The sequence below is a fragment of the Linepithema humile genome, chromosome 6, assembly GCF_040581485.1.
Source record: "Linepithema humile isolate Giens D197 chromosome 6, Lhum_UNIL_v1.0, whole genome shotgun sequence".
Classification (NCBI taxonomy): Eukaryota; Metazoa; Arthropoda; class Insecta; order Hymenoptera; family Formicidae; genus Linepithema; species Linepithema humile.
In genome coordinates, this window is record NC_090133.1 from 29,139,742 (window position 1) to 29,157,278 (window position 17,537).

Below are 17,537 nucleotides of genomic sequence, written 5' to 3' on the forward strand. Positions count from 1 at the left end.
CTCGTATTTCTTGTATCTAGAGAGAGATACAAGATACATAATCACTCCTTGAAGAGAGGAAGATAAACATCCGCAAAGTGCGGAAAGTGTGTCCAAAAAGAACAGCTCTACCGATTATTAAAAGTGGTGATGCGTTGCTAGCGGAATCGCCAAGTTGTTGGATGGTTAATTTTTCGTTTCGCCCAAGTAATTTAATATCAAGTCCCGCGGTGTTCACGGATTAGATTTTTATTCGCAACGCTACAAATCGCATTAACGAGCAGATAAAATTCTCGACGAGTCCGAGCAGCGGCATGTCGTCACCGCCGTCGCCGCCGCAACCGTCATCGTCGTCGTCGAGTGAACATCACCAGCCCCGACGGAGCTCCGAGATATGTTTCCCGGATTCGTGTCCGTGGCAGTGACCCGCCCCAACAAAGTTGCTATTACCTGTGCTGACTGATCAAACGATGGAGAACCAACACGATCGAGCGGTCACCGCGAACGGAGATAGTACGTCAGCGAGTCACGGTGACTATTTTTGTTTAGATCTTTGACAAAAAAATTTAAAAAAATATATATATATAAACAGAAAAATTAAACACGTCAGCATTTACTCGAAAAAAATACTTTATCTGCTTTGTTATAGTCGCAATATTACTGTATGCTTGTTAACGCTAAAACCGCATTGCAGCACGATTTAATTTTATTAAGAGAGTATTTGTTAATCGCGCGATAAGTAACAAGGGGCAAGAGTCGTAGCTAATTGTTTGTGTTAAAAGGAAACAGTATTATGTATATATTATGAAATTACAAACGTTTTTGCATATCATAAGATTTTTTTTGGCATGAACAACTGGCGCTACCACTCTTTTATCCCTTATTATTTATTGTAATTATTTAATTGTTAGAGCCTTTTGTATTTTTATTTGGAATATTTGTTATGATTTAGAAGATTCACAGACAAAGGCCAACAGATTGGAGTTGGAAAATATTAAAATGCGAGAGGAGTTTAATGTACAAAGGGCTAAGATGAAAGAATTGTTTCTTCAGAAAGAAGGTATGTAACAGTATACACTTTGGTAACTATTGGACACACAATTTTGCAACAGTTATGTCAAGATGCAATGAATGAATTTTGTAGAAGAACTAAAACGGAGACTTGAAGAAAACATAGGATTGCAAAAGGAAATTCAGAGATTAAAAAATGAGCTCGATGAAGCTAAAAGTCAACTACTTGTTGCGGATCTTAAGACACAAAATGATATTATGATGGAGAAAAGGAAAGCTGAAGAGGAGATAGCATCTTTACGACAGGTTATACATGAAACAGTGGAGGAGTCCTCTTGCTCAAGGAAGCAGCTTGTCACCGAAATATCCAAGTTACAATTAACTCTTTCTAAGCTTCAAGATGAGAATGCGCTGTTGAAAACGCAATTGCCGCGCGATCCGCCAACAGATGGACCACAAATTTCGTTGTCTACAGTAACCAAAACATTAGCTAGAAAAGTGGTTTCACAATTAGGCGCAGATTCTTTATCTTTAGGTCCTGATAATTTAGAGGAAAGCATGCGGAAGGTAAAAAGATATGTACGTAAATCTAAATGCATGAAACACCTAATCCTTTGTGTATAATCAAATTTGCAGGAATGCTAATAATTCTGCTAATACTATACAGGAATATTAGTAATGCTACATAATTGAAAACAACATTTATTTTATAATGATAATAGTATTTATTTTTATACCGTTTATTATAGATAAAATACAAAAACTGTGTGATTTCATGTAGGCACAAGAAGATGCAGAAGTTTTACGTTCACTGGTTGTGCCACTCGAGGAGGAAATAAAAGCTTTAAAAGAAAAATTAAGGTCAACCGATGACGAACTACAAAAATGTAAAGAAGTTTTATTAAAGAGACGGCAGCAAGAACCCGGCACTTCTGAGCCGTCGTGTGATATGTGTGCGAATTATGAAGCACAATTAGTCAAAGTGGAAGCGACTACCAAGGATTTGGAGAAACAGTTGTTGAATTCTGAACGTATGCTGCAAGCTCAAAAGGAGGATCTAGCTAAGGAGGTGGAATTTCGTAAAGAAATGGAAGAAAAATGGAACGAGAAGAAAGAAGAGCACAAAATCAAAGTTGCAGAACTCATGGTTACCTCGCAGACGGCGCAAAAAAATTTGTTAGAGTTAAAAAAGACATTCGAACAATTTCAAAGGAGTGTGTCTGACGAACTCTGTAAATTGACACGAGGCAGAGAGGAAGTGCAGCGACATCTCATTGTGTAAGACAATAATCCTTTTGCGATAAATTTATTTTTAGCAACATTAAGCTACAAGTTGAAATATATGTGAAAGATAATAATAAGACCATTGATAAAGCTCTGTTCAAAATCCAGTTGTTTACACTTGCAGACTGCAGAAGGAAAATGAGAATCTTGTGGGTAAACATAGCAAGCATTCGCAACAACTCCAAAGTGAAAGTATCAACATGCCAAATACTGTTGAGGAATTGCATATTAGCCTTTTAAAGATGCGCGAAGATTTAATTACAGCAAGAGTAGCTCAGGAAGTTGCGCAGGAGAAGGAGGAGACACTGCGATACGAAGTCACTCTGCTGAGGGAACAAATGGAGCAAGAGAGTAGAGTTAAGGAACAAGATAATTCTGTGTTAAAGAATGAAATAAGTGGACTGAGGTGAGATAAGTATTTCAACACGAAATTATTGATTACGATCAAAATTCTAATCGTTAACACGAAACTTTATCCCGATCAAATTATTTGTAGAGTACAGTTAGATAAGTATATAAAAGATCATCGGCTTCTCGCTGATAGAGAGGAGAAACTTGATCGGCTAGAAAAACAATTGCAGAAAGTTCAAAAAGAGAAGGAAGATGCGGAATCGGCTATGATTGAGCTACGACAGAGAGTTATGAGTCTACAGCAGGAATTAGATACTAGTGAGGCAGTGCAAAAGGACTTTGTCAGATTGTCACAATCATTGCAGGTAAAAGAAATGATGTAAACAGAAATAAATTTCATTCAAAATTGATAGATAAAATGGGACAGAATTCACAGATGAAAAAATGACTCGTTAAATTGGAAGAGAATGTACTTTGTACTAAGACTGTTACATACTTCTTAATATTTTAATAATCACACAGGTACAATTGGAAAGGATTAGGCAAGCAGGCAGCGAAGTAAGATGGCAACACGAAGAGGACGTTGAAGAATGTCCTAGTTGCCACACTACGTTCTCAGTCACAAAAAAGAAGGTAAATACAAAAAGCACAAGTTAGATAGATAAGTTACTATGTACAGTGGAGTTAAAGAGTATCAATATCACGCAGATACATTGCCGTCATTGTGGCCATATATTTTGTCAATCTTGCCTCTCACACGTTGTGAACAGTGGGCCGAAACAAAGACCATCCAGAGTCTGTGATGTTTGTCATACTTTGTTAGTGCAAGATACCGCACCATATTTCAGCCAGGAGCCTCCGCATACACCTGACTAAATGTTCTAAAGTTACATAATTCTAGCGCAGTTCAATGAGATGTGCAATATCAATTTGGTAATTGTTCACATTTGATTAGTATGTTTTCAAAATACATCGATTACAGAACCTTTAACATAATTGTCTTCTTTCTTTCTTTGTAGAAAAGAAATTAGAAACATTGATAGAGCGCAGGAGAGTGGGATTTAGATAAGATTCCTATTACCTGAAAAAAAAACCACAGAGTGATACAGCAAATATCGTGTAAATATAAAGTTATGTACTACCTAATGGTTATTGTAATTTAAACAGATTAAAGCTTTTGAATGTATGTGAGTTATCTAAAAGAATATCGTGAGTATTTATATTAACATTATCTTGTTTTTTTTTGTTTTTTTTTTTTTTTTTTTTATTTTAATTATAAAAGTTTAATTATAAAATTTCTGAACTGAGAAATTTGCATAAATTTATTTTTATGCGCTTATGTAGAAACATTTTTTTCTAGTATATTTTACTTATAACTTGTTTTTCTTTAATATAACAAATGATCGAGTTAGTAATTTTAGTCATTGATTAAGTTGATCTATGATTATTATTTAATTTGTTATTCTACGATTGCTAATTCTAATTATACAAGTTTATAACGAACGAATGTTTTATCACCTAGTCGCTCGACCTAAATCTAATGTGCCTAAACAAAGTTTCAAGATACAAAAACGTTATATAAATTTACACAAATGAATAATTGACGTAAATTTTAAGAATTTTTCATCTCAAGATATCTTTAGCAATTTTTGAAGATATGCGCGCAAACGCGTAATTGTTAATTATTTATATCACGACGTTTTTACAATATGCTTGATGCAAAGGTTACAAAATGTACATAGGATAATATTTTTAAATTTAGCGATACCGAATGTTACAAAGTGGTAAAAAGGTACCGTTTTAGACAACAGAACATTTGTTCGTCAAATTATTTATCACGTTCAAATAGTTTTAATAACTATCTTCTTAACTACATTGTTATATTAACACAGGTAGATGTATACTGATTATTTTTTATTACTTAAAAATTATGCAATGCATGAAAATTTACAATCATAGAAATCTTAAAATGAACAATGAATTGCACCAATCGATAGAAATTGCACAAAATCTGAACAATTCTCTTGAAAATATTGAAAATAGAATTATCAACAAATAGCAAATCGTAAAGTATATTCATATATTCGTATATACTTGTATACGAATAAGATTAACAAATTTAAAAAAATATTTATATTAAAATGATATATATATGTTCCTCAACAATATATATACATATATATGTATATATATATGTATGTATATATATATATATATAAATACAAAATACTAAAAACATAATTTGATACAAGAACCTGCAATACATCGAGATTAATTTAGATAAATCTTAAGTCTAATTCAACATAAGCATTGAACTCGGACTAAAAAACAGAAAGCCCCAGATAACGTTTATATCGCTCATCAATGAAAATCTCATTAGTATCATTATTAAAAATAATTTACAAACTTAACAATCTCATTATCGTTAAATTTAATATCATGCTGATAATAACTGTTTCAGACTGTGATAACGATACTACTCACGTGTATTGTAAAATACCGAGACAAGACAGACACAGTTATTAATCGTGATTTATAAACCTTTAAATGTGAGTAATTTCTACTTTGGCCCAATGTCTTGTAAACACAACAAAACCAGCAACTCGCTCGATGATGTTCAATGACAAAATTTGAATTAGACACACTTATTGATATATCACATGGAAAAGAACACATTAATAATGTTTGCGATTGGTTGCGGACGTTTCTGTATGTCGATCGGTGGATCTTCGGATTGAGCATGTTTGTCTCTAAGTTCTTTCCAATGATTTAACGTGTCTGTGTATTCCAATATCTTCTGATACTCGTCTAATTTACTGTACACATGTAAAAGTCCTCGATAATCGTATTCTAAACCACTGTAACTCTTTCCAAATAACTTCAAACCTGTTGAAACATAATGAGTTATGAAATATAAAGTATACCGACATGTTGCGTCACAAGAGAGTTAGCTTGAAACACATATACTTACTGATTGCGATACTACGGTAATAAAGCTTCTCAGCATCTCTGTACCGGTTCATGTGGAAATTGTACAATGATGCTAAATGCCCTATACTTAAGCCCACTTCGTAATCATCAGGACCCAGCAGTTCTTCTTTGATACGAATAGCTTTCAAGTGCATTGCTTCTGCTTCCTACAAGAATAAACAAGAATAAGCGTGCGATATGACAGCGATATAAATATAGAATGTTTCAGAAATAAATGATTGTCTTCCATTCTTGATGAATGGAATACGCTTCTGGCCCATTTCTGAAACACCCTGTGCATTCGCTTGACCTTTCGTGTCTCGCGCCAAGTTACTGAAATGTATATACCTGAAACTTTCTCATACTCTGATACAAGCGACCCAAATTTCCATAATGTTTCGCCGTTTGTACGTTTCTTTCACCGAACGCAGTCTTCGCCAATTGCAACGCGGACAGGTGAAGACACTCAGATTTGAGTAACAGGTTTTGTTCGGACATAGGCGTGGACGCATTATCTATGGCAATCTCTTCGAGAATAAGCGCCTTTACTCTCTTAGCACTCGCGAGCATCAAATGATTTGTGGGTAAAAGTTTTTCCATAATGTCTATAGCTATTCCAGCGTTATCGCTGTAAAAATAAAAAAAACTGCATTAATCGCGCCGTCACATATGACATACGCAATTTCAATTAATTACCTGGCTTCGTCGAATTTGCCGGAACTATATTCGTACACATAGAGAGCATAAGCCAAGTCTTCGTGTGCCAAAGCAACGTGAAGATTAATCTTGCCGAAAATCACTCTTCTAATATCTAATGCAGTCTGAAGCAAAACGGAATGTTTCGCAATCATTTTCATAAAAATAATTTTATAAAATTTCATAGAAGATGCGCACAAAGATGAGTACCTTATAGATGGATACACTATTGATGATGCTATCGTAATTTAGTAAGTAGAATCCATAATCGATAAGAACGTCACTGTATTTTGGATGATCTGTATCGAATATTTCCCTCGCTAGATATACAGCTTCTCTGATTAACAAACCAGCCTTCTGGAATTCGCGTTTTACCACACACGATTTTGCTGCCTGTCGTAGAACGTCGATGATAACCCGTGCAGGAAGTGATGGTTTTAAATGTTTTAATGCTTCTATACTCCATCTGGATTAGTAGGTGACTGTTAGCGCATCAGAAATAAAAATTACACAAAGACAGAAATATTATTAAACAAGCATACCTGTAAGCTTGATCGTATTCACTGCGTATAAAGAACAGTATACTGAATTCCGCGAAAAGTGCAGCGTGATTACTGTCACTGTATTGTGCATTTTTTAATTTTGTTATCATTTCTATGGCAAGTTGGTGAGTTTCTGCAGCCCCGTCAAAAGCACAGTAAGCTGCTTGTGCATGTAATAGTCTAAAATATTAACAATATAATCATTACAATTTGTCATGAATATTAATTATATAATTTAATTTATGTATGTATATACGTTTCAGTGTTCTTACTTGTGACAACAATCTAACGTTCTACACCAATCCTGAGGGGTCTGATTGTTGGCAATACATAATTCTTTGCAAGCTAACAGTACTTCTTCACTGTTGGAATGCCAACCGGCGTCACTGAGAAATCCACCGAGTCTCAAACCCAGATTTATAGTTTTATCCTGTACAGCAGGATTCTCTCTCACTTCTAAACATTGCATATTGTAACTGATGGCCAAATGTTGTCCTACTTTTACTCCATGTTCCATCGGAGCCTTCAAGAGCAAGAACATGCATGAATTATTTTCTGACGCCAAGAAGAAAAAAATGCAGCAATCTCAGATAACAACAATCCTTAAAAATTTGCAGGATCTGGTAAAGTTACCTGGAAGATTTGCAAAAGGTGTATTCGACGATTGGTGACCTTGAGCATCTTGGAGAAAGTCTCCAGATCGCTTAATTCCGCCCCCAATATACATAATTTCTTGTCTTTGTACAACTGAAACACAGATCAAACTCATCAAGACCAACGATTCGCTAGACAACAAGCGGTGTCATCTTTAAGCGTTTGTCGCGATTTGTCGATCGAAATAGGCAGATAAAATACGAGACAGAATGTTTATTCGGAAGAGATCGCGAAAACGCGGCGCGTCGCGAATGTCAATCCTCGACAGCTGAGCTCGAGATGACTCATAACGAAGAATGATAATCGCGTCGCTGTCACGAGGACGCTGTCGCGGACACGCGGATCGGCTCAACGAAATAACGCGAGTGAGCGCACAACACAGAGATGAGCATCAACGGGAGCATAATGTTGTTCCCGCGAAGCGGAGCGCGAAAACAAATACAACTATCGCGCACGCGACTGACAATGCTTTGCGAGTGGTGGTCGCTGACGACGCGATGACAGCTTGATGTTTACCTGATAGTAGAGATCGAACCGCACGTTCTTTGGTAAGTCGGCGAGATGCGGTTTGTAACTTTGATACTTGCCCGCTATCGCGGACACGCACAACACGTATAGATTCTTCGGGGAAAACGACCGTGACTCGCGTCCATCGGCCATTTTCGCGAACGGCCTTTGATTAATCACTAATACACTCTCAGTGATATAACTGCTTGCTTTTGCCCGCTGAGCGCATGTGCCACGATCAGAATAGTCGTATCTGTTTCAACCAACGGATTGCATGAGAAAGGGTTAACGAGAGAGATTGTGGAGACTCGTGTCGGAGGTGAGGTGAATCACGTAATTGTAATTTTCAATTTACGGAGAGAGAGAGAGAGAGAGAGAGAGAGAGAGAGAGAGAGAGAGAGAGAGAGAGAGAAGTATGAAAGCAACCGTCTGATAACTTTAATAACTCCGTCACTATTTTATGCATATATAAATCAATTAAATTCTTTCAGGAGAATAAGAAAAGACTAAATTAAAAAAAATTGCCACCATTTCTATTTTTATTATACAAATATATAAATATGTATACAGCTCAATATATGAATTCAATTTTATTAAGCCTCAATTTCACCCAAGTAGATTTGCTTGTCGCTAGATCCAGAACATACTGAAAAAATACACATGTTATATGAATAGATAAATTTTTAAAAGTATAGAACTAGTACAAAAATACAGAATACAGAACTATGATATAATTTACATTCTTGTATAATATTCATATGAAAAAAACTCTTATCCTTATTTTATTAAAAATATTCCTGTACCTATAGGCTCCTTCGGATGAAAATCAATGTCGTTTACAGACCCATTGTGTCCTGGCAATTTGTATAATATTCTACGACTTGTGGTATCCCAGATATAGTGATATCTGTCGGAGGATCCTGCAGATACCTTACTACCGTCTGGTGACCATGCACATCTCAAAAGATTCTAAAATAAATATTTTTGTAAAATTAATTGCCTCTTTACTTTATCAATATCTATAATAAAAGATACCTTTTCAAAGTTATGTTGATGCCCAGACAATATTTTCACACAGCGTTCATAAGGCGCAAATGGCCTTACATCCCATATCTTTAATGTGTTATCCATAGCATTGGAAAGAATGTACGATCCATCAGGGCTGAGACTTAGTCCGGTAATGGTATCCGTGTGTCCTTTCAATTTGTAAAGCACCGCATTTTTTCGGAGGTCCCATACTTTAATATCATTGTCAATACCACCACTAATCACTTGTTCAGCTGTATCATTGAACGTCACCGCAGTTACCTAATTGTATTCACAAAATTGCATATAAACATATTCTATAGTTATTATTATTTACATCGTTGAAATAAAAAATTCATAGTACCTGATATGTATTATTCAATGTGTAACATGGACGTCGCTTTCTGGGATCCCAAATACGTATTGTACTATCGTCGCTACCTGAGCAAAGCAGTGTAGGTCCTCTTCGCGCACCCGATACAGAATTTACAAATGCAGTATGTCCCTTCAATTTCTTAATTCTTATTCCTGCTACTATGTCCCACAAACCCAGCGTCATGTCTGTACTAGCTGTATACAAGTAATTGCCATCTGGGCTAAAGTGTAATTCCATCACAGCACCGCTATGTCCAGTCATGACACCAATGTTCTCACATTCTCCGTAAACATTCCAGATAACTATAAGAAAACCGTAATTTTATTAGAGTGTAAGCAAAACCAATAATAACACTAATTCAATTCGTTGTGTAAAACGTACAGATTTGTCGGTCGAATCCTGTGGATGCGAGATACTGCCCCTCCGGATGGAACTCCAGAGAAAAAATATCTCCTTGGTGTCCCTCGAGCAACATTATCATCGCCATTAGAGAGGAAGTTCGCGGTGGGCCCTACAAAATTTCATTACGTACGTACACAAGTGTGACTTTTCCGAAGAAATATAAATTTCTAACATGCTATCAAAAAAGTTATGTGAAACTAGATTACTTACGCTTTGCACAACCGCCTTCTCTCTGCTACTGAAAACAACTTCATTCTTGGTTCTCTTTGAAGCGGGAACCAATGCCAATATATCATCCCCCTTTCTTTTATCCAGGATCGGCATTTTAATAGAATATTAAATCAACTACAATATTTCGCACGTATACGTCAATTCGATTCGAATCAATTGATCAGCGTTCACGAGTGTTTACCCTATTCCTAACTTATTTCGCCATTTAAGTAAACTGCAGCGACATACACGTCGTTCTCTAGAATTTTAGATTTGAATACTATCGATAAAACATTTTATTATCATTGGTCGTGTTGTTAACGTAAGTTGATAAGAAAGATTGCTGCACTAATTGGTAAGAAATAAATATTGGAAGGTAAATAAATAATGAAGGATTGAGTTTAATTTATGTTTATATTAATGCATTATGCAAATTGCATAAATTATAAAATTATACCAAAAGCAATTAGATTTTTACTTTTCAATTTTTAATTACTTAATTACCCTAAATTGATTAACCTCACTTATTTAATATTTGATTGTCATTGATTGGTGTATGGTTATTATACTTGTTACCAGGGCTGGGCAAAAAGTATTTGAAATACAAAATACAAAATACTATCAATCTATTTTGAAAGAAGATTGATAGTATTGATAGAAGTATTGATAGTATTTTATATTTTGCATTTGATAGAAGATTGATAGTATTTTATATTTTGTATTTCAAATACTTAATGATGTATTTGGTCCAGCTCTGACTAAGATTGACAGTATTTTGTATTTGTATTTCAAATACTTAATGATATATTTTGCCCAGCCCTGCTTGTTACGGACTTATACATAGACACAAAAGATTTATTTATTTAATGATAGATATGATTTATAAATCTAAATGTGGAATTTCGCGCTTTCGGCGATTTTCATAATCAATTTGAAGTTGGCTTGAATTTTCTCTTATCGATCCTAGTCTTACGATGCTCCTATGCGCGCATTGCATTGTCTGTGAACAATGTTCTCAAACTTCCGTACCAGGATGCCAGCATGTATATGATGAGCCCGAAGAAAAGGATCTTCGCAAATACATCCACCCAATACATACTGCGACAAAAAGAAAAAGCAAAAAATAAAACATTATTGAATTAGATGTACGCGCGAAACACGCGATCGCGAACTTACACTCTTAAATGTCGACGAGCGGCCGGCAAAGTTTCCGGGGGTTCGTTCAAAATATAAATTCTGGCAGCTCGAATGCAATCTTCGAAGTATGCATCTATATCCATGTCATCGCCATGCACTTGATATAATCTCTTTTCTGTTTCGTTTATTTTCTTTCTTATGTCCAAAACGTGATTGTTAACGAAATCCCACTGATTATTGCCATAATACTCAAGAACTTCGAATCCTTTCATGATACGGCGATGTACACGACACAGGCTGTAAGTAAAAAATAAAATATAAATTTAAAACAATATATATCTTTTTTTATACTTTTGTATCAATTTCTGTGTCTCGCGCGGGTCAACTTACACAGGTTTATAACCGAGCAGAAAAAGTAGTATGTCGATGATGTAGGCCGGTATCAAGTGAAAGAACAGAACACAGACATTGTGCCAAAATCGTGATTTCTTCATGCTACCACCCGGGTACCACACAATTCCGTTTAGAGGTACCCGATGCATTATTTTTCGGCCGCGTTCTATTATTTCCGCCCAGGAAATCTTCAAAGAAAATTTCAGTTTAATATTGTTGAACGATGACGCATATTAAATACCGTATTGATTCTTACAGTTAAAGTTATATAACAGTCTACACACCTTAAACTCGGTGCTACTCGTGAAATTATAAACTCGTTTGTCGTATTCCTTGAAATAAAGAAAATTCCACGTGCTGAGAAGAATAGCGTTACAGGCAATGTCAACAGGTACATAATCGGCGTAACTAGTTTCGTTACAATACATCGTTCGGATCACACCCTTTCCAGCACCGATTAAGAGTCCTGTAGGTCCGTTGATGTTGTCCGTCCAACCAGGAATCGGCTCCTTCCATATAGGAATAATTATGCTTGGCCTAAGTCGGAAAATCAATGAAAGCTTTTAACGTTTGTCCTAATGTTTATTTCTACTTCTGATATCGCAAAACTGTGCTGTGAATTTTATGATTACAGAAATTGATAATTAAATAATTAATAATTAAATCATTAAACAGTTAAGATATTCGACTTGAGTGTTAATTCTGAAGATGTTTAATAGAAAAAAATTGCAAGAAGTGAAAATGAGAAAGTTATGTTAAATATATACAAATTTGAACAATCTCGTTGATACCTCAAAATTATCGATGGTATATGTGACATAGATTCTTCAACGAGGCCTTCCGACAAGGCTTTCGTGAAAGCATAAGTATTGGGTAGTTTGCCCAAGATCTTGTCCGTCATGGCCTCGACCACATTATCATCCATCCATTCGACGCACTTGATTATCTGATGAGGATCCGCAGGCGGAGGATACGTTTTCTCGCCCAAAACCTAGCGAAACCAGTTATTCCTGTTAACTTTTTTTTGAATGGTTTTGTTTTTACATAAATATATAGAGAGACGCTCTTCATGTAAATGTACACACTTTTTCTTCGAGATGACAGTAGGCAGTGCTTATATGAACAAATAAAACCAAATGCTTCATTTCTTTGGCCAGCTCTATCATTTGCTTTGTGCCACGTGTATTTAATAATACAGCCTTCTTCAACAGCTCGTCGAATCTGCAATTCGATTATAATCGAATGGAAAATTTATAGTTTGTGACGTGAGTCATAGAGTTACAATATGCAAAAAATGCATTATGTAATGAGATTTTGAAATGCTTCGACGACCAATATAAATTATTAATAATGATATTTATAAATATTAATACCAAATAAAATGATAGCATAATTATTGTTGAAACCGCATGTTTTCATAAAAAAAAAACTGATATTTAAATTTGCAACAAATCTTTTAACAAATCTCGTCGAAAGGATGTTAGTATGTTGAATTTTAGATCAACATAACACAAATCTTTTCTCGTCTATATTGCCTCACCTGACGGTAGCTGCTCCATGATACACGATTTCGACATTTTCGCAAAGCATCTTTCTATCTTCGGCGGATAATCCGAGCCCTAGCACGGACATATCTCCACTAACAACCGTCACTGATTTCTCAAGCGCCGGCAATCCTCTTTGAGCCCTGACCTTCTCGAAAAGCTGAAAGTTTGATTTTAAACGAATATATTACTACTTTGTTACTAATCAATGAAATATGTTTGCAAATATATTGTATTGCGTTACTTTGCAAATGAAACAGAACGGGAAAACGACTGATCTGATAATAAGAGGTAAAAAATGCTAATCACACAAAGGTAGCTATTAAAGTTTTATTACTACGATTCTAATTGCTCGCAGATTGTAAATTCAGCCTTGTACTTTTTTATTATTAAATATTATTTGCGAGAAATTACGCGTATAATATCGAATGAAAAAACTTGAACTTTTGAGCACATCACGAAAAAGATAATATAAATAATAATATAATAGACTTTTTTTAATTCACTTATTTTGCCTACAATTTACCGCAACATACTTGGATTGTTTCTACAATGTGCGTCTACTCTTTTAATATGAAATAAATTGTGACAACAGAGAGAGTGACTGTCAAATTGGGAATTGCTTACTTTTAATTAGAGCGCGGAAGGAAGCTCGCGCCAAGTTTTATAGTAAAAAAAGTTTTTTGTAATCGCGAACTTTTTTGGACGAGACAAAAACGTAACGGAGAAAATCACAATCCGCATCCTGGTTGAACTATGCCTAAACCACGTCTTTTCTCTCACACGTGTATGTGTATCTGACGTATAAGCATGTTTACGGTATTGCGTTAAAATTCGAAATACGTGACATAACGCGTTTGTGAAACGCGCAATTCGTACTTTCACCACAAGAGAGACTGGTAAGACCGATACCGATAATCACCGTTCTCTCTCGTTATACATTTTCAACGCACGAGGCCTTGACTCAGTTTCTTTCGTCACATTTTGTAAATGGATCGCAACGTGGATGTCCAATGCGCTTTCACCGGTCCAGACGAATTCGACTGAGAAATACTTGAAGCGCACGAAAGGAGAGAAAAAAGCGCGCTGCGTAAATGTCTGCTCTAGCGGCACCTCTTCGCGCGCTGCACCATGCGTTATCGTCATATGGCACCGATGATGTAACTTGTATCGCAGTAGCAAAGCCATAGTTATGCGCTTTCTCTTTTTACTGCTCTTGTTGAGAGCGCGGAGATGACAAATGAAACTTCAGTATGCAACAAAGTGAGGTACACATTTTGGTGATGCGAACAATTTCGCGACGATCTTTCAACCGTCGAATTTTGTCGATACAATTTTACGAAGATAACGTTGCATCGCGTCACGATTTTTAATTACTGTACGCAAATTTTTAATGTTAGCAAAACTTTTTTTTATAGCACAATCAATGCAGTATTTTTACAAAGAATTTTCTTTTTGCAATCTCTTTTTCAACTTTATATACTGCAACTCCGTCAATTCAATTCTATTATATTCCGAGAAATGTTAATTTCATACTGCTAGTTTTTTTGAGAACATTACTCATTAGTAATATAAATCATCAAATGACATTCTTTATAACAAACAACTTAATGGAATTTACAATGAACTAAGAAAAAAAAAAAATAATAATAAATAAATAAATAAATCAATTTCATTGTAATAATTTTATCTAAAGCGGAAGAAAATATTAAATATTATATTTTTCCGCCAATAAAAGTAAACTATTTCATTTCTTTACATTTACAAGAAACAGTTTATTTGAAATATTAGCAAATTATTTTATCTTACTCTATCTGTTTATATAAAAAAAACAAACAATCAGAACTTACTGCGGAATTAAGTATTTCTTGCATTCGATATTTGGGATCGTGGCCCTTTTTCGATCTGATGAGCACATAAAGATGTCCTATGTCCGGTAGACATCGTAGAAACTTTTCAATTAGCACTTTTCCCAAAAATCCTGTGCCACCTGTCAATAATATCCGCCGACCAGCTAAAGTTGCGGCTACTCTGTCCGGTATGTCATCGATCTTGTTCTGCTCCATTATAAGCGAAAAAACAATCTCTCAAAAGTTTTTCTGAAACGCAAAATGTAATTAGTAACGACAACTTGCAAATTAGAATGAAAAAATTATCTTTGTTAAGTGCACAAAATGATCACTTATCGCTCTCTCGAAAAATAATGTACAGCATTTTAACAAAGCATAATGACGCTTGGCATAATTACGTATTACATGTATAATTATAACGATGATTAAAAAAAAACATGTGCTTAATTTGTTTACTTCACGAAAACGGCAATAATTATTATTACTGTCATTAATATACTTGATCACTCGCGATATATTGAACATTTTTTCGATCACTTAGATATCTTCTATTCTTTTTATCTCTTCTTCTTTATTCTTTTTTTTCTTTTACGCTATTTTCTTATTATGTCATCTTTGTATGCTCATATTAAAATACGTATTCATAATTTCTGAGAATGAGGCTAAACTGAGAAATTTAACTCTCCATGTCTTTAACTAATGAGATTTTAGGATATTTCGGAAATTTGCACACAAATAATAAAACATCAGTAAACGTTAAAATTAAAATAAGCAAAACAACTGAGTTATTTTTAAATCAATATTTTTATTAAAAGAAGTCATAAAAGTTAAATCTACAAATCGCTGAACATTCTGCTATTTGAAAACATCTCAGTATAAAGTTAAAATACTTTTGCTTATCGCGAACAGATACTTTCTGATACGTTTCTAAAAGTGCACTGTAAGAAAATCAGTTTCAATAATTGATGCAGTTTGTAATTTTTTGTTCTTCAGCATAAATAATATAAAATATTTGATATTATAATACGATGTCGTGACACCAAATCACGTTTGTATTCATTTGCATCTTTCAGCGGTATCTTTCTTTTTGCTTTATTTTAAACGTAGAACTAAATTTTTTACCAAATCGACGATGATTATCATCACCCGACAATTTAGTGTTCAAGTGTTTACATAAAAAAAACTTCAATTCTTCTCTCAAGCAAGTTTGCTCGGAGTAATTTTAAATTAGCGACAATTTCTCACTTGTTACGCTTCGGCGCGTAACATGCACACGTTTGAACAGCACGCATACATTTTCACGATCGAAAGAATTCGCGAAACGCATCTGAATAAAGCGTATGGAAAAGATCGAAATCTCCAAAAGTCATCGATCGATGTATTGTGACACTTGTTACACTTACCGCGAGAATTGAAACGGTCGGCGGACACGGAACGAATGCGATGTGAGTACGTGCTGCGGAGCCGTCTGGGTTCGTGTTACTCGGACTCGTGCCTCTCGGTCGGAATAGTGGTAAACGACTGAGTCGTAGACGACTGGGAAAGTAGTAAATGAGCCGCCGATTCGACCTGATGCCTTTGCATTTATTCTTATAGCGAATCGCACACGAGTCTCTAATCTTACGTAACGCCTCTTTTTTCTCCTTTTTTTTTTGACGTTCTTCACTTAAATTTGAATAAAACGAATTTCTTATATATTTGTAAGCTTATTAATAAATAATACTCTACCAGATATTATCGCTTGATTGTTGCGGCTACCAGATAAGAGCTGCAATTATTCGCAGCTAGATGCATCCTTCTTCTTATCATTACATTTTTAATTTCCGATCGCTGTCAATTCACTCCTGCCTATTATTTTTTTATATTTTAAAAAATTTTTAAGAGTTTATTTTTAAAATTCTAAACATTTAAAAATTAAAAAATTATTTTTTCTTAAATTCTGCAATAAAATATTTTCTTGACCAAGCTTGATAGATGTATAATTATTCTTAAACAGAAAAAGCGATTTGTTTAAATCATGACTTTAATAATACAATAATTTATTTCTTAGAATGATTAATAAAGTAACCTTGCATTTTTTCATGCAAATAGCAGATGATAAAGTGTTATTATATATGTATCAATATTTGCAATCTATTGTAATTATGACGCAGTTATTAAGTAAAAAATAAGTCGCTGTTTTTACATATATTTTGCATACGTAAGACATATTGTTTCTATCATCCTATCAAACAAAACAATAAATAACATTAAATGTTGGAATTAACCAGAATTAATTAATTTTTTTCCTGGAAATTCTAACTCACATGCGCGGAAGAAGAGAGAGTTCCGACGAGAAGCAGATGAAAATCGCGAGGTTACGAGAAGTGACAAGTTAAATTTCGCACATGATTTTGCAATGTAACGAGAAACGTTTACAGCGAAGAAAAGACTTCTCATGTATTATGTCATTACTAAAGTATGATTTAACACAATTTCTCCCTCTTTCTCTTTTTGTCACTCATTTTTCTTCTCATTTTGTTTATCACACTTAAAGGTGTTACTGTGCGGATGAACTTTTATAATGATATTCAAACACACGATAGACTAACTTTCGTAATCTACA

General features: G+C 34.7%; 4 protein-coding genes across 7 annotated transcripts; 1 reads left to right on the forward strand and 3 right to left on the reverse strand.

The window, feature by feature from the left end:
* Positions 1 to 42: 42 nt before the first annotated feature.
* Rbpn-5 (Rabaptin-5) lies at positions 43 to 3,558 on the forward strand. 4 transcript variants are annotated; one of them, XM_012365221.2, is made up of 8 exons: positions 43 to 510; positions 935 to 1,039; positions 1,124 to 1,569; positions 1,772 to 2,268; positions 2,399 to 2,680; positions 2,771 to 2,990; positions 3,148 to 3,258; positions 3,334 to 3,558. In XM_012365221.2, the coding sequence occupies exons 1-8, from the start codon at positions 450 to 452 to the stop codon at positions 3,499 to 3,501; spliced, it is 1,890 nt and encodes a 629-aa protein (XP_012220644.1). In that variant the 5' UTR covers positions 43 to 449; the 3' UTR covers positions 3,502 to 3,558. The 4 variants fall into 4 exon arrangements, with proteins under 4 accessions (XP_012220644.1, XP_012220646.1, XP_067213831.1 ...); XM_012365223.2 differs by having other exon boundaries at positions 43 to 492; positions 932 to 1,039; XM_067357730.1 differs by having other exon boundaries at positions 44 to 510; positions 932 to 1,039.
* Positions 3,559 to 3,841: 283 nt separating this feature from the next.
* Pat1 (Protein interacting with APP tail-1) lies at positions 3,842 to 8,347 on the reverse strand. The gene is made up of 9 exons (XM_012365230.2): positions 8,004 to 8,347; positions 7,467 to 7,580; positions 7,106 to 7,356; positions 6,834 to 7,013; positions 6,502 to 6,757; positions 6,292 to 6,416; positions 5,944 to 6,223; positions 5,597 to 5,762; positions 3,842 to 5,511 (listed from the first exon to the last, which is right to left on the reverse strand). Exons 1-9 carry the CDS (start codon positions 8,145 to 8,147, stop codon positions 5,282 to 5,284), a joined length of 1,746 nt encoding a protein of 581 aa, XP_012220653.1. The 5' UTR covers positions 8,148 to 8,347; the 3' UTR covers positions 3,842 to 5,281.
* A 158-nt stretch (positions 8,348 to 8,505) lies between these two features.
* On the reverse strand, positions 8,506 to 10,233 carry LOC105671255 (U5 small nuclear ribonucleoprotein 40 kDa protein). Its single transcript, XM_012365234.2, has 6 exons — positions 10,009 to 10,233; positions 9,778 to 9,907; positions 9,385 to 9,698; positions 9,030 to 9,302; positions 8,798 to 8,963; positions 8,506 to 8,640 (listed from the first exon to the last, which is right to left on the reverse strand). Exons 1-6 carry the CDS (start codon positions 10,120 to 10,122, stop codon positions 8,588 to 8,590), a joined length of 1,050 nt encoding a protein of 349 aa, XP_012220657.1. The 5' UTR covers positions 10,123 to 10,233; the 3' UTR covers positions 8,506 to 8,587.
* A 170-nt stretch (positions 10,234 to 10,403) lies between these two features.
* Positions 10,404 to 16,484, reverse strand: LOC105671257 (putative fatty acyl-CoA reductase CG5065). Its single transcript, XM_067357747.1, has 9 exons — positions 16,336 to 16,484; positions 14,933 to 15,181; positions 13,079 to 13,242; positions 12,624 to 12,759; positions 12,330 to 12,529; positions 11,823 to 12,075; positions 11,536 to 11,726; positions 11,185 to 11,442; positions 10,404 to 11,106 (listed from the first exon to the last, which is right to left on the reverse strand). The coding sequence occupies exons 2-9, from the start codon at positions 15,146 to 15,148 to the stop codon at positions 10,989 to 10,991; spliced, it is 1,536 nt and encodes a 511-aa protein (XP_067213848.1). The 5' UTR covers positions 15,149 to 15,181; positions 16,336 to 16,484; the 3' UTR covers positions 10,404 to 10,988.
* Positions 16,485 to 17,537: the final 1,053 nt, after the last annotated feature.

What these genes read in the sequence shown, in the direction of transcription:
- Rbpn-5 (XM_067357730.1), top strand. Translation starts at nt 450, where the DNA reads ATGGAGAACCAACACGATCGAGCGGTCACCGCGAACGGAGATAGTACG. An exon ending in ATTGTTTCTTCAGAAAGAAG is followed by an intron (nt 1,040 to 1,123) that starts GTATGTAACAGT and finishes TGAATTTTGTAG; the next exon opens with AAGAACTAAAACGGAGACTT. An exon ending in TCTCAGTCACAAAAAAGAAG is followed by an intron (nt 3,259 to 3,333) that starts GTAAATACAAAA and finishes AATATCACGCAG; the next exon opens with ATACATTGCCGTCATTGTGG.
- Pat1 (XM_012365230.2), bottom strand. Translation starts at nt 8,147, where the DNA reads ATGGCCGATGGACGCGAGTCACGGTCGTTTTCCCCGAAGAATCTATAC. An exon ending in GGTTCGATCTCTACTATCAG is followed by an intron (nt 7,581 to 8,003) that starts GTAAACATCAAG and finishes TCTGTGTTTCAG; the next exon opens with TTGTACAAAGACAAGAAATT. An exon ending in GGCAAATTCGACGAAGCCAG is followed by an intron (nt 6,224 to 6,291) that starts GTAATTAATTGA and finishes TTATTTTTACAG; the next exon opens with CGATAACGCTGGAATAGCTA.
- LOC105671255 (XM_012365234.2), bottom strand. Translation starts at nt 10,122, where the DNA reads ATGCCGATCCTGGATAAAAGAAAGGGGGATGATATATTGGCATTGGTT. An exon ending in AGAAGGCGGTTGTGCAAAGC is followed by an intron (nt 9,908 to 10,008) that starts GTAAGTAATCTA and finishes GAAATTTTGTAG; the next exon opens with GGCCCACCGCGAACTTCCTC. An exon ending in TCATCCGAAGGAGCCTATAG is followed by an intron (nt 8,641 to 8,797) that starts GTACAGGAATAT and finishes GTATTTTTTCAG; the next exon opens with TATGTTCTGGATCTAGCGAC.
- LOC105671257 (XM_067357747.1), bottom strand. Translation starts at nt 15,148, where the DNA reads ATGGAGCAGAACAAGATCGATGACATACCGGACAGAGTAGCCGCAACT. An exon ending in CTGCTCGGTTATAAACCTGT is followed by an intron (nt 11,443 to 11,535) that starts GTAAGTTGACCC and finishes TTTTACTTACAG; the next exon opens with CCTGTGTCGTGTACATCGCC. An exon ending in GCTCGTCGACATTTAAGAGT is followed by an intron (nt 11,107 to 11,184) that starts GTAAGTTCGCGA and finishes TTTTTGTCGCAG; the next exon opens with TATGTATTGGGTGGATGTAT.